Source organism: Watersipora subatra, chromosome 2 (genome assembly GCF_963576615.1).
Source record: "Watersipora subatra chromosome 2, tzWatSuba1.1, whole genome shotgun sequence".
Classification (NCBI taxonomy): domain Eukaryota; kingdom Metazoa; phylum Bryozoa; class Gymnolaemata; order Cheilostomatida; family Watersiporidae; genus Watersipora; species Watersipora subatra.
In genome coordinates, this window is record NC_088709.1 from 15382156 (window position 1) to 15399006 (window position 16851).

Here is a 16851-nt window from a genome sequence, read left to right on the forward strand (position 1 = left end):
CCCCAAACGCGATGTCGGTCAGCTTCTCTATTTGGGTGGCGTGCTCAAATAGCGTTGCTTGCTGGTCCTTTTTTAGGCCCTGCAGTTTGGCTCTGGCTTCTTTGGGTGTCAGTCCAAACCTGGCCCGGAGGTTGTTAAATACGCCGTGTATGGTCTGCCCGTGTCCACAGTCCTTAGCCTGCCCTCGCAGTCTCTCTCGGATGTGTAACAGCGCGGACCCTGGCCCCCAGTCATTTGCAATGGCTACATCGTTGAACTGCCTGATGAAGGCCTCTACATCGCTATTCCCGTCATATTCTGGGGCTCTGAATGTTTCTTTTGGTGCAGGGGGTCCCTGTGTTCCCTGGTTGACGAGCAGTCTTTCCAAGACACCTGTCAGTCGCTCTAGACCTCCTAGTCCCTCCGTTCGGAGAGCTTCCAGTCTTTCCGTGCTGCGAGTCCGTCTGGTCATACCTGCGTCGTCTTTTTAGTCCCTGTTAGTCGTCCTGTTGTGGGTTAAGCAAATCCCACTGCTGCCACCAGTGTAAAGGATCCGACTCCGGTAGCTGAGTCAGCTTTACTTCCTAACAAGGGAGTCGCAACCTGGGCTACTGGCTGACCTTGTCCGAGGCCTGATTGACCTGCCTGTGGCGGTCAAGTCAGTCCAAGACAAGAATCTAGTAATCAGGCTTGCTCCGAAACCAAACCCCCGGCCTGCCTCTGGATCTCTATCCCAGGCTAGTCTGGATCCACTAATGGCTGGTTTTAAGACTGGATCTCTAGTGCCATGGCACACCCGATTGAGTCTAGACAAGGCCGTGGATCGCCTCCTAGCCTTCTTAGAGTCACCCTGGCAGTTCCGTCTGTTGGTTGCACTGAGCCTGCTTGTACAATCGGTGAGCCAACCAGGCAGGCGTCAATAGAAGCAGTTCGTATGAGTATATAGCAGTTTATTATTGATATCTTCAATACAAGTATGCACAAGTATGAGTGGAATCAAGCACACCCTGCCTGTCTACCGCGCTGGCTTATATAGCCAGCGCCTATCGTTTAACTCCGCCTACTGATCTATTTATATCACAAAGGATATGCCTTTCTCTACAAATGGAAACATTTTCAATATAACTATAGCTGGGTGATTACTAAATGACCATAGACCTTGTGAAGATAGCAATATGAAATATGAAATCCTATCCAATGTATAAAGCATTGATTATGTTTTTTTGTCTTTTCAAGTGTAAGCGGTTAAACTATTTGATGACGTAAGTTTTATGTACTCAAGGACTAATTAAACTGTCAAACAAATTTGAATCAATGACATAATCAACTGCAGAATGCCAACACTTTATCTTCCAACACGTTTCCTATATGCCAGCGATCATATACTCATGAATCACCTTGCTAGTGAGACTTTCACTGTGGAATACTCTTGAATTTTATGAAAATACTAGCTGTGCTACCCAGCGGTGCGGGTATTAAAATTAGCTTACCTTATAAACAATGAAAGGTAATGTAGTCGCCTGCCACTTGCTATAAGCCAGGCACATTGCCAATGGATAATTTAAGTAAGCTTACGAATAAGAACTACCCCTCCCCATGACGTTATACCGTCACGCTGCGTTGTAACGAAAAGCGGTCACGTATTTGCTCCCATATACTGACATATATCGCCTGGTTTACCCATCAAGATCGTTTGGCTGAATTGGTAAGGCGTTGGAATAGTGACATGAATCGTCTGAGATCAAATCTTTTGCGATACGGATTTTTTATTCCAAGATATTAATTAATAGCTATAGCTGGACAATCACAACGACAGACAAACTTTGAGAAATACATAAATAGATTTGTGGCACAAACAACTTTGTTTTCAACTTTTTTATGGCTAGACTGCCATAAAAAGCTTAAGGCTAATAACATCAGAAGCCACACCAATCTTAGTCTTGACAAAACTACCCTCAGAACGCCTGTCTATGATAAAATTTAGAGTGAACCTACGCCAACACTGTTTTAGATATAAGTGTATATCGTATCTTTATCACATTTTTACCAAGTAAATGTAGTATGATTTTTAGGGTTTTACATTTTTGTTTTATTTATGTATTTTTTTGTCAACATCAGTTTTTATGAGCACACACTTTTAAATTAAAAAAATTAAAAAAATTTTAATAATTGAAATAAATATGTTAAATTACAGCGCTAGGTATGTGTGTAACTCATCAGCTCATTTGTTGAGACTGTAAACACTTTTCAGTTGATGGTGAAACATGCAAGTACAGCTTTATCAAGTTACCGGAATACTAAGGCTTCTAATGACTTCCTACTCGGTGATTAAAGGTTGCTGTGTGACACGATATTAGCAATTTCTCTCACTTCATAATACTGCAGGAACACTTTTAATCATGTAGGAGAGTTCTCTCCGAGTATGCAAATAGTTTTGCACCAGAACTTCAGGTAGAACTCATGGTGTTACAGAAAGGGAAAGAAGTTGCTAGAAGTTTTTCACACAACCCCCTCATTTCTCCAAATGGAGATGCTCAGGTGGCACGTGGGCGTGAGGCCTCGCTTGTCAATGCTTTTCCTGTTTATGATCAGAAGGCTGGAATGTTATGAAATAGCTTTTATAATGTTGTACTATTTTATAAAAAAATTAATTTGTGTAAATTTATTTATAGACTAGGTGAATGCCCGACAATGAACAGGTAATAGGTTAATTACCTAATGAGTTGGAGTAGCTTACCTGCAAAGCTAGATCTTTACTAAATTCTTTACTAAAACAATACTTGCATTTTGGGTCAGCTTAACAATTGTTACTAGTAGCAGTCAACTGTGCTAGTTATTAACCCAAGCAAGCGCTTCACGCGCCGGTATCTTAACCAATGTAATGACTATTTGCTCAATCAATCCATTGTAGGCTATTTCGTGTCGCTTAAGGTTAAGTTTGCCTCTTGTAGATCTGGAGGTCCTGAGATTAAACCCAGTACCATGCAGATTTTTGTTTTTTGATTTTAATTGCTTTGACTCGACACAGGGTTTAACAACACGACAGACACTGAGATTTATATGTAGATTGTTAAATATAGCTGAGTAACATGTAGTTAATAGATTGTTAAATATAGCTGAGTAACATGTAGTTAATAGATTGTTAAAGATAGCTGAGTAACATGTAGTTAATAGATTGTTAAAGATAGCTGAGTAACATGTAGTTAATAGATTGTTAAAGATAGCTGAGTAACATGTAGTTAATAGATTGTTAAATATAGCTGAGTAACATGTAGTTAATAGATTGTTAAAGATAGCTGAGTAACATGTAGTTAATAGATTGTTAAATATAGCTGAGTAACATGTAGTTAATAGATTGTTAAATATAGCTGAGTAACATGTAGTTAATAGATTGTTAAATATAGCTGAGTAACATGTAGTTAATAGATTGTTAAAGATAGCTGAGTAACATGTAGTTAATAGGTTGTTAAATATAGCTGAGTAACATGTAGTTAATAGATTGTTAAAGATAGCTGAGTAACATGTAGTTAATAGATTGTTAAAGATAGCTGAGTAACATGTAGTTAATAGATTGTTAAATATAGCTGAGTAACATGTAGTTACTAGATTGTTAAAGATAGCTGAGTAACATGTAGTTAATAGATCGTTTCACATCACCATGCTTTAAAGCTCGTTCACTCTAACAGCTGTTTGGATACAAAACTGCCAGAAACTCAAGGAACTTATTGTAGCCTGAACACCGGCCTAATGAATGGAAATGTTTGTTTTGATCAAGAGAAAGAGCTTTTCAGTGCAAAATTACACATTCACTAATTTTAAAAAGTTTTTAACATATTTTTAAACATTTTAAAACATATTTATAAATAGTTACTGATATTTTACCATTTTAATATTTCTTATTTTGTTGTTTGTCAAAATCCAGTTGATTATGTGAACATGTACTGTTCATATAAAAGTTAATCTGACAATCCATCATTGATGTAGATGTCATGAGTACACATGAAACAGTATCTCTGTTATTAAGTTTTATGGGTGGGTTTATAGACTGTAATATCATCTAGGCAGCTGTATGCTTTGTGACAAGAGCTACGCCTACGTATTTGTATTTGATTTAAAGGAGGAGTCTAAATTAGTTCAAAGGACTGGGCAGTTCATAGAAACGCCTCGTATATCTTTCTCTTAGCATAACTTTTCAAATGCGTAAATGGTTTGCCACTCGCTCTTGTTTTATTGTTCTTCAATGTGAAATTACAACAAGTTCTTTGCGCGAGTGAAATTCCCTCAAATTTCTAAGCTTCAGAAATTTTTAAAAGTTGCAAAAAAAGTTAGACAACTCCTGTAACAGCAAATTATTTGGCGATAAAATAGTATCTCTTTGTATTAATGCTCATTTATTTTCAATAATAAAAAAGATAATAATATTATTATTATTAATAATAATAATAATAATTATTAATAATAATAATAATAATAAACAAGTTACCAGATCTTGCTAAAATGGATAGAAAGATGCCTAAAGGTTTTCAGTACGGTTTCCCCGCACCTTTTTTAGATGCACTGTAGATCGCTTTTATAACGCTGTATAACAAGTGGCTGATTTTTCTATTATATTCTATCGACTCATCCTTAGCTTATCATTTTAGTCATCGTCATTCTGTCATACTACTACTTGAGCCAAATTTTGACGTCGACAATTTTTTTATGGAATATTTCTGCAGAGTCAGAGTGAGGAAGTAACGCAAGTTCCGCAAAGTTTGAAGATTTTGGAGAATGTTCCCACTTATCATGATAAAAGCTCATTCATCAACTTCAGTGAGTTGATTCAGATGGAGGGTCAAATCTCAAGTTATTATGAGTCGCTTGAAGAATATCTTGAGCTTGCCTCTGATTTGGCCATTACTAGCATACTTAAAGTATTCTCTTACAACGGTTCACTTCTCAAAACCTCCCTGCAGAGTTCCTACACCGGAGACTCTTCACCTATACATGAGCATCCTTCTGACCAGATGGTCATCACTACTAGTACAGCGGATGGCTGTTGTCAATGCAGCTTAGCGGAGAGTACAGAGATGTTAAGTATGAAAGATATTAAGGTCAGTACTAGCTGACTGCTGCCGCTGCAATGTCGTGCCTAAGGCTAGTTCACACAATGACGGATCTCTGAGTAGAACGAAATCTTGTAATACAATTTGTTCGGGTCAAAACTATGGTTCTGGTAAAGTTTTGTGGCGATCAAACAATGTAAGGTTCTATAAAATCATTAGTGGAAAGGATCGATATGATTAGGTAATTATTTCTCTCGTCATCTCCCGATTGGCTGAATCTAGACCTATGTTATTGGTGTTCAGGCTTGCACAAAACAGCGTACATTATCATTAGCTGAATCGAGTTGGATAAAACGACCAAAGAAGTATTGGTGATGTGCTATCGCCGAGACAAAACTACGTTTCGTTCCACCTTAGGACTTGTTGGACACTCGCCATTGCGTGAACTCAGCTTAAAAGGACTCATATGTTTTAACGACAATAATATGTTGATGCTATTAAAATCTCTTGACTAGAGCAAATGTTTCAGACATTAGGCTGTAATGCTGGTGCTGGGGCAAGAGCTAGTTAGCTGTCAGTAGATAATTTCAAGGTCATTTTAATAGACAACATCTTTAAGACTTATCTAAAGCTTCGCGGTATAGCGATTTGGTTGTGTGGTGGCGATTTTGAAGGCAGACAACATGAAAATCAACACCATTTCAAGAGATATTGCCAATTGTTAAAAGATATAGTCGTGTAATGGCAATTTATTTCACCCTTGAAGATTTTCAGGGTGCGCAATACAAGAACTAAAACGCATGGGCCTTCTTGTATTATAATATGCTAAGTCTATTTATGAGTTTTTTACATAATAATATCGTGATGTATCACGATTTGTCTATGAAGAGATGGTTCGCGAGATATCGCGATTCGATATAGCAAATTTGCAGCATTGAGATGTCTTTGATTTTCAGAAATCGTTTAGGGATTTTTTCGAAATCATTTAGGGATCTTTTGGAAATCGTCTAGGGATTTTTTAAAAATCATTTAGGGATTTTTTGAAAATCATCTAGGATTTTTGGAAATCAAGGGATTTTTTGGAAGTCATCTAGGGATTTTCAGAAATCGTTTGGGGATTTTTTGGAAATCATTTAGGGATTTTTTGGAAACCATTTAGGATTTTTTGGAAATCATCTAGGGATTTTCGGAAATCGTGAAGCTCAAGGCTTATCACAAGCCACCAGAGCCTCACTCGTTGTGTATGAATATTACATGTTTTTATATTATCATTATGTGTTGTATTTAATTTTAAAGTTTTAATCTTAAACATGCTAAATCTATATCCATAAATCTCAGTGTTTGCCTGTTGGTCTGTCATTCGTGTGTCCAGTTATAGTGAAAAGTGATAGGAACGAAAAATGCACTTCACTCTGCATTTGAACTTGGATCGTCTAGGTCTGCAGACAACCGGGCTAAACCACTCAGCCAAGCGGCTACATATGCTATACAATATAATAATTGTGGTCATACACATTACATTGGTTGCATTATGCAAACTTGAAGTGCTTGGGAAAATACTATTGGTTATTACTAGCACGCTTGAAAATCAACTTGTGGGAGAGATCATTGCATGAGAGATCATTACGCGTAACATTACAATTATTAAGCTGGCTTCAGAAGTGGATCTTATTATAGTAAAGGTTTAAACTAGCTTAAGTTACTAGCTTAAGATAATAACTTAAGCTAGTAGCTTAAGCATAAATAAAAAAAGTATGCATAAAAAATTATGCATACTTTTGATTTAGTAAAGAGATGGCCAATAAAACTGAGTCACTGTTTCTGTAGAATTTAGGATCGTTTACATCATATGAATGACTAATGTAAATTAACATCATGTGAATTGTTAACATGTTAATGTCATATGAATGACTAACATATGTTAACATCATGTGAAAGGTTAATGTATCTTACCATCATGTGAATAGTTAATGTTTGTTAGCATGATGTGAACAGTTAACATACGTTAACATCGTGTGAACAGTTAACATATTAAAATTATGTGAACAGTTAACAAATATTAACAAGATCCTCTAGTTTAAGTGTATCATTCTAATCATACATTTATCGTTAACAGGAGATGTTGATGTTGGACGGCTTCCCTTCTACGAACATAACCAGCAGCATAGAGATCACGGATGCAGCTTGTCAGTGTGACTCCCTGTCAAGTAAAGAGAAGATGGAAAGTAGGCAAGATTCACGACTCTATTCAAAACAAGAGGTGCAATGCCTGACTAGCTCTTCCAATCTGTGCATTTTTTTTGCAACGTTATGAGATCGTTTAAAATCTCAATCATAGTATTTATTCATGCACTCAATATTTGTAGCCAACGAGCTCCGGTAAAAGCGGGCGAAGGAACAACTCCACATTTTGTGTGCTTCCCCACAAGGTACAAGGGCCAGCGCGAGGTGCGACCTTAAAGTTGGCTGACTATATAGAAGGCCATATGAAACAACTGTATGACACTTATCTGTCACTGTTTAACATACCTCATGGTGTACTTGGTAAGTGTGCTATATACTGGCTGTATCGGCAGATAGATTTTAACATTGGTAGCAATTTTTTATTAGGTTTGATGCGCTGCTGGTGATGATAATAACACCAGCACTGTAGGTTTGGTTGAGCTACTACAGGTGACTATGGTAACAGCAGCACTGTAGGTTTGATAAACTACTGCAGGTGACTATGGTGATACCAGTGCTGTAGGTTTGATGAAGCTACTACTGTGGTATCATATATGGGCTTGGGTTTTGAGCACTGATATCTATGCTTTCTGGTTTTATAGGTATTTGAGCTAAGTTACGATGAAGATTTCTGGCTATGTATTATACTGTAAATGCTTGATTTTGACCTCCACCTTTGCTACAAGACCATATTTGATTTATGAGTCAAATACTCTGCCATCACTACTCCACGTTAATTAAGCTGCAGACCCATTGTGAATTCACTCCATTGTTTTTTGCAGACCAGCTACGCTCTCATCTACTAGAGAAACTCACCAAAACGCTAAAGATGTTTGTATCCACCAATGAAAAGCCAGTAAATGACCATCAGCTTGTACTATGGCTCAAGTCCGTAAATTTCCTCAAGTCTCTTGACTTGCTTCTTGATGATACCATAAAAATAGCCATTGCTACCTACAAACACCACTATGCCTTGTGAGCTTTTTAATAAATATTATTGTTGTTAGTAAATAGTTTTATTAATTGTTACAATATCAATAGTAGTAGTAATAGTAGTAGTAATAGTAGTAGTAGTAGTAATAGTAGTAGTTGTAATAATAGCAGTAATAGCATTAGTTGTAGTAGTAATAGTAGTAATAGCAGTAGTTGTTGTAGTAGTAGTAATAGTAGTAGTAATAGTAGTAGTAATAGTAGCAGTAAGAGTAGTAGTAATAGTAGTAATAGTAGTAGTAGTAATAGTAGTAGTAATAATAGTAGTAATAGTAGTAGTAATAATAGTAGTAATAGTAGTAGTAGTAGTAATAGTAGTAGTAATAGTAGTAGCAGTAATAGTAGTAGTAGTAATAGTAGTAGTAATAGTAGTAGTAATAGTAGCAGTAGTACTACTAGTAATACTGATTTTATTTTTCTAAATCCATGTACACCCTAAGTATTAATACCAACCCTTATATTATGTCAGTTTGTATCATCTACCATTATGATGCTCGCATCTTAGCCGCTATATCTTCGAGGATTCACACCATTTTTCTGTGAATTTAAAGGAGCATTGACCATGCCCACTATCCACAGCTAAAAGGCAAGACAGGTTCCGTCTACTTTCCATGCACATATGAGATGGTTATTCCTAAAGTGGACATGACTCCTCCCAGACGCTATAGCTCCCAAAGGGCTTCGAGTGTCGTCAGGTATTCAAGCATTGTCAATCCTGGCTTAGAAGAAATGTTACAAGGAATGGACTTGGAGGTGGGTAAAGCAATATTTACTCTTTTAAACAGGAAGTAGAATGATGTGAAGTTATGTTTATACGAGCTCTGTTATAAGATCTATTTGCTGATCAGAGAATGGTCTGGTTCACACAAAAAATAATTGTCTCTGGTATGGAGAGAGTTCGCTGGTTGCATCTTACTCTAATTTGTACTTTTTTGCCAATTTTGATGTAGAAGGCAATTATAATCCAGTTGGTTGTGAGAGTGGGTCCCTTTGTTTATTTTTGATATATCAAACTTTCTATTTATCGAGGAAATTAGCTATTGTTATTTGTGAATTGTCAATTGTGCTGTTGCAATTATAACCAGCCCTGCGAGTCAAGCTTGTTGGTGTTTAATCACTGTTGAAATATTTATTGAAGTTGTAAAATTCACAGCTAATTTTAATGATTTTACCGTCGTTCCGGTGCATTCTATGAATTAAGAAGATGAATGCACTGTATTTCGCATTAACACTATTCCCAATTTCACTATAACAATAACATTGGAAAGTATAACTTTCTGAGTAATAAAATAGATATGAGCAGTGCTTTAGAGCCAAAGTCTGAAAACTTGTCCGAAATAAATGTATCTACAACTTTAATGTTTTCTGAGGCATTGATTACTAACCAACCAAGTAGTGTTTTTACAAAAACAGAATGTAACATTAAGATTTTATCAAAGTAGTTTTGTCTTTATTTAAAACAAGATATTTTGGATTGTAATTTTTTGGTAGCAGTTCATGAAATCAAATGAAATAAAAAATCCAATAAAAATGATATTTTTTATCGGAGATGCTGCAAATTTTTGGCTAAAAGGGCTTAAAGAAAATAACAACTACAAAAACTCATTTGCTTGTTTGAGTAATGCATTTTTATGCGAGATTTATTGGAAAAAAGCGGTTTTACAAGGAGCTGTTTACAGAGCTCAAATCTTTGTGGGCAGTTAGGCAAGCACACAGATACAAAGCTTATATGTTGTAGGCTTAAAATGCAATCCACTTTGAATATAGTCTATAATGGTTTTTAAAATTGAGTTGAACTTAGGAAAGACAACTCCCAAAGATGGATTATTCCGAATAGTTTAGCTCTGTCTTTGTCAAATGGGGCAAATTGATCAATTTCTTGACCTTTCACATTCATCTGTAAATCTTAAAAGCATACTTTTTAAATTTGATTTTTGGTTTTTAGATTCTAATTTGTGTGTCTACTTTTGTCTTTTGTGAATAAGCTTAAGAAACTTACTTTGTCACACAATTTCTTATTAGTTGTATTTGTTCTTATGCTCTTATTAGTTTTATATGTAGTTCTTGTGATGGTAGTGAAGTGAGTAGAATATGACGAGTTGATCAACAGGCCCTTTTTTGAAGCCAAGCAAATTCAGAGAAGTAACGAAAGCGTTGTGAAACTCTAGCTATAAATGAAGAAGCAGGTGCTTGCTTTGGCAGGTGCCTTTTAGCTTTGTATTAATTTTGGACAATTGCCAATTTTTAACAGCCGCTCGGGTTAAGGGTTGTCTTTGTTAGTTAACCAACCCAGTTTCTATCAGCAAAGGCAGGCTGTTGACAACTTTTCTTTATGTCGTGTCTTTTTGTGTTATTGCTATTTGCTTTAGACAAGCCCTCTACAGCTATCCATGGCTTCCACTCATTGGTCATAAAATATAGGATTGACAGGGTGTGATATGTGTGATATGACAGGGTGTGATGTGCAAGTTCGTATAAGTTCACTTTTGCAATACCCGTTCTTTGTGTTAGATACTTGGAACTGTGTTTTGGCGGGAATGTCTTCAAAAAGATGCAATCATTTTGTACCTCTTTTGTTTACTTATTGGCTCTAGTTATTTGTTTTCAGGATAACGGTTATTGGAATAGTTACTTGATAATCTCTGTTACTAAATTCGCTTTGTCATTGTGTCTGGGTCTGTTAGTCTGCGTAATCACTATGCGGTTCCGTGTTTTGGCTGATTTTATCCAAACTTCACATGGATATGCTCTGTGCCTTCTCCCGGATCGCTAAAAATTATTGGTTTCTAAACTCTGTTTTGTTCCTGAGAGCCAGTTTCCTTAACACCCACCTGAGGGCTATTTGGTTGAAAATGAAAAAAATCTGGGCATCACCAAGCTTACTATTTGCAAATTATACTCAAAGATGTTACTTGGGCATACATAAAAAATCTTTACTATAATAAGAGCCATGTCCGTCTTTCCAAAGTCACGGTTAGCGGCCGGAAAAAGAAATTGCGTTGTACAGGGATCGAACTCGCAACTTTCCGCATTGGAGACTAACACTCTAAGAATAACAGCATATTAATCCCATATTAACTCACAGCATATTCGTATTTAGGCTAAAAATAATCTTAGATTTGCTTTGTTTAATTTGTTGTTCGATGGAAAATTCAATTGTTGTCAACTATGCTTGTTATTGCTGTCCACACAATTATTCATACAAGCGAGCACGGCGAAGGACTACATTATGATGGTTTTCCATTTCGCTTGAAATTAGTATATTTATATAATGCAATTGTTGTTATGCTTGATGTAGTTACTTGAAATACTTATCATTATTTTATCTCTGAACTAAATTAAACATAATATAATATATTCTTATCTCGGTATTTGCTCCAACATGACGCTTGCGATATATCAGAGCAAATATCAGATTAATTTCACATGTCAAGGTTGGACTATACTGATATGACACGCATGTAATAATAGCCTGCCTCACAGAGTCATAGACAGATTCCTTAGCCATCAGGTTAGGTTTGATAACAAGGCACCCACAATTACATCGATCATAGGATTTACTTTTTACTGGTATTCGGTTTATGTTAAACATAGTTTTACGAAGCCTTTCGATATGAAAAAGACAATGTGGTAATATAGCAAAGACGATAATAAGTTGCGTTTGTCATTGCCCGGCGCATGGATGCCAGCCATAGATATAGTAAACCCTTAACTGCTAAACTTATTGCTCAATTGAAGGCTTCGATGCTGTGATGCACATCACTACGACGTAACGTCGTGAGAACAACAGCCAATTATAGGCCTCACTTTTGCTCCAATCTGATGATAGCTATTCGCCAATCTAGGGTTTACTATATCTATGATGCCAGCAGTCAAAGGTTAGCAATTGTTTCATCGTTGACAGCATTGACATCACACTGTCTGACATTTAACCTTCTCTGCGAAATGCTGACATTTCGTCACTGTTCCGTCTCCTTTAATTAACCATTAAGGAATAGGAGTCGAGGTGTCTGTCTCGCTTGTGGGCCAAATAAGAAGCGCAGTCAGCCAATACTTTTGTGTGAAGCCAATAAATCTGTGAAGTTTTACCACAAATAAAACTACTAAATATTTTTTATTCTTTCAAAGAATGTTTGTCAGTTGCAGCCTCTCATTTTTCCAAGTATCACGTTCTCTACTTTGTTGTGTTGTAGAAATTTCTTCGGTTTGGTGTTTCCTCTGCCAGGTCGTCTATTTCTTCTTCTCAAAGCACGTCAATTTCTACTCCTGGGAGGTCTTACTCTCCAGAGAATGTGAGTAAATGGAATGGTTTACCCTCTAAGTATGCTCGAATTCCATGTGTTTAATTTAAGATACTTAATTCATTAAACCGTCGGCTGGTAATCTAGTTAGTAATAGTATTGAACTGTGTAGGTCGAGGGGTTGGGCAACTTTTCTCATTGGTAGAAAGTAGATAACTTCCTTAGAGTTTGTCTCGCACCTGTGGAGTATGCAGCAATTTATATTTTAAAATGTCCCATTATAACAATTTTGCTTTTTATCGTGTCATAATATTTAGGAATGAAAACTTGTAAATTGCAAAGCAATGAGTCAACTTTGTTGTATTGCGTAAATATGGAACACAGGCTAAATATAGATGTTAGCATAATCGCTTCTCATTTATTTTTTGTTTTATGTGCAGTTGCAGGATGTTCCCATACGGAGGCGATCAACTACACACAAGGCTCCCAGGAAGAAGGTATGTGAGCATTCGGCCTCCTAAACCTGTCCTATAGTTTAGAATCTTCGCTATACTTTGAATTACAGTGAAATCTACCTACTTTGTGGTTTATCTTTCGCGACTTCAATACGGTGAACAATATTCATTAAAAATTTTAAAAAATTTCTGATAAATAATAACAAAAAAGCTACAATATGGAAAATATATAAATCACTCTCATATTCTGGCCCTGTGGGATCCTTCGTCACTACGGTTCACTGTTTTTCTTGTTACTTTTTGTAAATTGTAAAATTGCAAAGTGCTTGTCACACCCTTCATCGAGCTTCTTAAACATCCTCAACTCTCAAAATTACCTGATGAACCTAAAAAAAAAGGAGAATGCTTATAATTAATGAGCGAATGACTTTATTAGATATTAGTATCTATTTTGCTAACTTTTACTTATCGCTGAGGGGGGGAGGTGGCTCTTGACTAACTCGAGGAAAAGTGATGAATTACTGATTAGAATGTTATATGAGAGCCATATGTGTGTGAAAACATACTTTTGTTTTAAGTTCAGTAAACGAATTAAACTCATATTATTTTAAATCTTGTTTAAAAAATTAAATTAAATTGATGAATAAGGTTTAACGCTTCCGGATAGTTTGAATTAAATTTATCAATTGTGGCAAGTCGGAAGCTGAATCACTGTTTAAGAATTCCTATAGATTGACAGACACTATCTAAAACATGGCAGACAATGAAGGTGCCTGTTAGGGTTTAAGACTTCTGTAATCTTTTAATCATCTGTTTCATAATGTGTCATTCGTAATTTGGAATTTGAATCTGGAATTTTTTTCAATTGTGTGTAAGTTTTTATAGCTATTTTGAAATCATATATGAAAGCATTGCAGGCATGCTACTTGATATTTTTATTAGTTTTTGAAATTAAATATTTACAGAGACGCACCCTTCCCGCCCTGACTAAGCAGAGGATCGGCTTTCTATCTAACCTTCATGATCAACTCAACGAGGAAGAGAGAGACTTCCTACATGCCGTATGTGAATTTTAATATCTTGCAGCTGTGCCATATAGTTATTCGTGCATACTGTTACTGTGCTAACTCTATAGAAATGTTAACATTACAGCACTTTGTTTTAACTACGATCAAGTTTTGTCGATTTGAATCATAAAACATCCTGGTAGTCAGACCACCTCAAACATCAAAAACAGTCGAAAATGATAGAAAATATCGATACTTTCTGATAAAATCTACTGAAATCTGGTGCAAGTTAATTCTTCACGCGTATACATGTCAGTGTAAACAGTTAAATTATAGTTAAAAGACCATTTAGACAATTGTTTTGCACCTGTGTACTCCCACATATTCTATTGTATAGCAGTAGAGCTGGTGTTGTGTGCATTCAGCTGTCATGTGACCCACTGAATTGTAGTAAAGCGAAAAGGTGTTTGCTCAACATGATTGGGTTGTCTATCTAGTTGCAATAACTTATCGAATTCTGATCGATGATCTAAAATATTGATCTGGTTCAAATGTAAAGCTAGTTAGTCTATAACACTTTGCAAAGGTAACCTTTTTATCCAATCTGTGAGGTCTCACTGTGTGCATTGAAGGGAGTCTGAGTAATAACTGCAGAGGTCATGCAAAAGCTGTTGCAGGGTTGGTAGCTAGAATATCGAATTTTAGAAATTCTACATTTTTATATTACTTTTTATTCCTTTAGTTATATTGCCGGAAATATTTTACCATTTGCCTGTAAATCGTCTATATTTATTGCTTTGTAGCGGCACCTTTAGCAAGCTTCCAATCATTCGTTTAGAGCAAACTTTATTCATAAGCAATATTCTTTTAATACAATCACTCTTGACTACAATTTTATTGCAGCGATTGTATCAAATTAATTTCCTTTGACTTATGTTTATGTCAGTTTATTAGCGACTGTCGTCGTAAGGAATCTGATTGATCTTCCAAAATTTGACTTTGCTAAAATATTAAGTTAGGATGTTTATCAGTTGGTCCATAACACTTCATGAGATCAATCAGTTTTAATCCAAACTGTGAAATCTCATACTGTGAGTTGATGAAGATTAAAGTAATAACAGTAAAGGTCATGAAAATGGTATGTCAAGGTCAGTAGCAACAATAGATGACTCAGCCCCAGGTGTCTCCAAATTGCTCACTGTAGTTACTGTCCTGCGACAAATATTATGGCAACCTTTTGGCTGAATCCTAGTTGATATTTCAGGGTTAATTTTTTTATAAACATTATTTTATTACTTCTTCTATTTATATATAGAAATCTCAAAGTTTGTGTGTCTGTCCTTCAGTATGTCCAGTTATAGCTATCAAAATCTTGGAATGAAGAATCCGTATCACGGAAGATTTGATCTCGAAATCTCCCGTTCCCCAGACAATATACTAAACTATTGCACTACGTGAGATTGATGGATTCTTAGGCAATATATGTCTTATCGTTGATATAAGATATCGCCATCTGGGTAAAAATACGCTACCACTCTCCGTTACGGCGCAACGTCATTCTATGTATGAGTAAGAACCATAACTAGCTTACTTAAATTAGCCATTGGCAATGTGCCAGGCTAATGGCAAGTGGCTTTGTTTATAAACTGAGTTTATAAGTGTGGCATTGCTATCACTGCCTATAAGCTGATTTTTAATACCCATGCAGCGCCGGGCATGCTGCTAGTATATTAGTATAATTACTGCTTTTTTTGCCTGCATGAGAGCCTATGTATCAACGTTTTTTCGATGACATTTGTGTTACAAACAGCAGTTTAAATTTATATGTTCATAGCCCTATGCAAGGCATTAGAGCCCGTATCACACACAGCACCTTCTGGACTGCAGATGAGTTTATAGCTGTGGTACATGTATATATGTTTCTGGTGGGAAGAACTGTAAAAGGTATCTCAATTGGTTTTTCAAATGTTAAACTGTGGAAGTTACAGTAATGGTAACTCTGTAAAAGCAGCAAACAAAAACCACTCATGGGGACTAGAGGAAAATTTAGCAACAGTAGAAACACTTTGTCTGTCAAAGAGCATATACAAGAAACATATATTTATTTAATATATAGTTTTGACAAAATATCATGTTTTTATTTAGTGACAATTTTTAATAAGAAGACATAGCTCTATGGAAACATAGAGCTATGCATTGCTGTCCTTGTGGAAAAGAAGGCAACTACAAATTGACAATGAATAGCGATCATCTTCATTTATTCAACTGATAGTAATTTAACAACTCTGATAGTCTGGGTTTTTCTCGTTATACTGGACAATTTAATTGTACCACAAAAGATGACGGCTTGTTATGAATTGAGAGTTGCTCTACTTTGTATTGATAACTTTAAAAAGCTACTTTTACCCAAAAACTTGACAATATCTTGGGTGAAGCACAGTTCTCTACGATGTACTGCTTATACAAGTATATGTTTAAGGTTAATACTGCAACTCGTACCAAAGAGAAAAATTAAAAATGATTTTCTCAATAATTACATTTTTATCAAAGTACTCGGTGGTGCTCAAGCTAGAAACATCCTATGACAGAGAATCTAATTTCTAAAGTATTTTTTAAAAACAATGTCGTAGCTTGTAACGTGTAAACATGTTCTGTGTTCATCATAATTTGACAAACTGTGCAACTGTAAGTAACTAACATATGCACCGAGTCAAGCTCAGAAACTATGCAAATATCGTCTGTTTCCTGTTCAAACCACAAATTAAATCATGATTCATACCTTCGCTGTTAAAAGCGCTCACTCATCTGTTGACTTTTGAGTGTACGTTGAAAAGTAGCTATATTTGACCAACAAAAATAAAAATTTGGAATAATAAAATTGTTTGAACTTAGAAACATACCTTTCTTATAA

General features: G+C 35.8%; 1 protein-coding gene across 1 annotated transcript in view; it reads left to right on the plus strand.

Annotated features, from left to right (window-relative positions):
• The first annotated feature begins 8877 nt into the window (after positions 1–8877).
• The window catches only part of LOC137387803 (uncharacterized), a 38724-nt gene continuing 30750 nt past the window's right edge, over positions 8878–16851 (plus strand). Inside the window, exons 1-4 of the mRNA XM_068074311.1 lie at positions 8878–8990; positions 12431–12529; positions 12919–12975; positions 13899–13994. Coding sequence (XP_067930412.1) covers positions 8883–8990; positions 12431–12529; positions 12919–12975; positions 13899–13994 — 360 coding nt within the window. The 5' untranslated portion in view covers positions 8878–8882. The remainder of the gene's footprint in view (positions 8991–12430; positions 12530–12918; positions 12976–13898; positions 13995–16851) is intronic.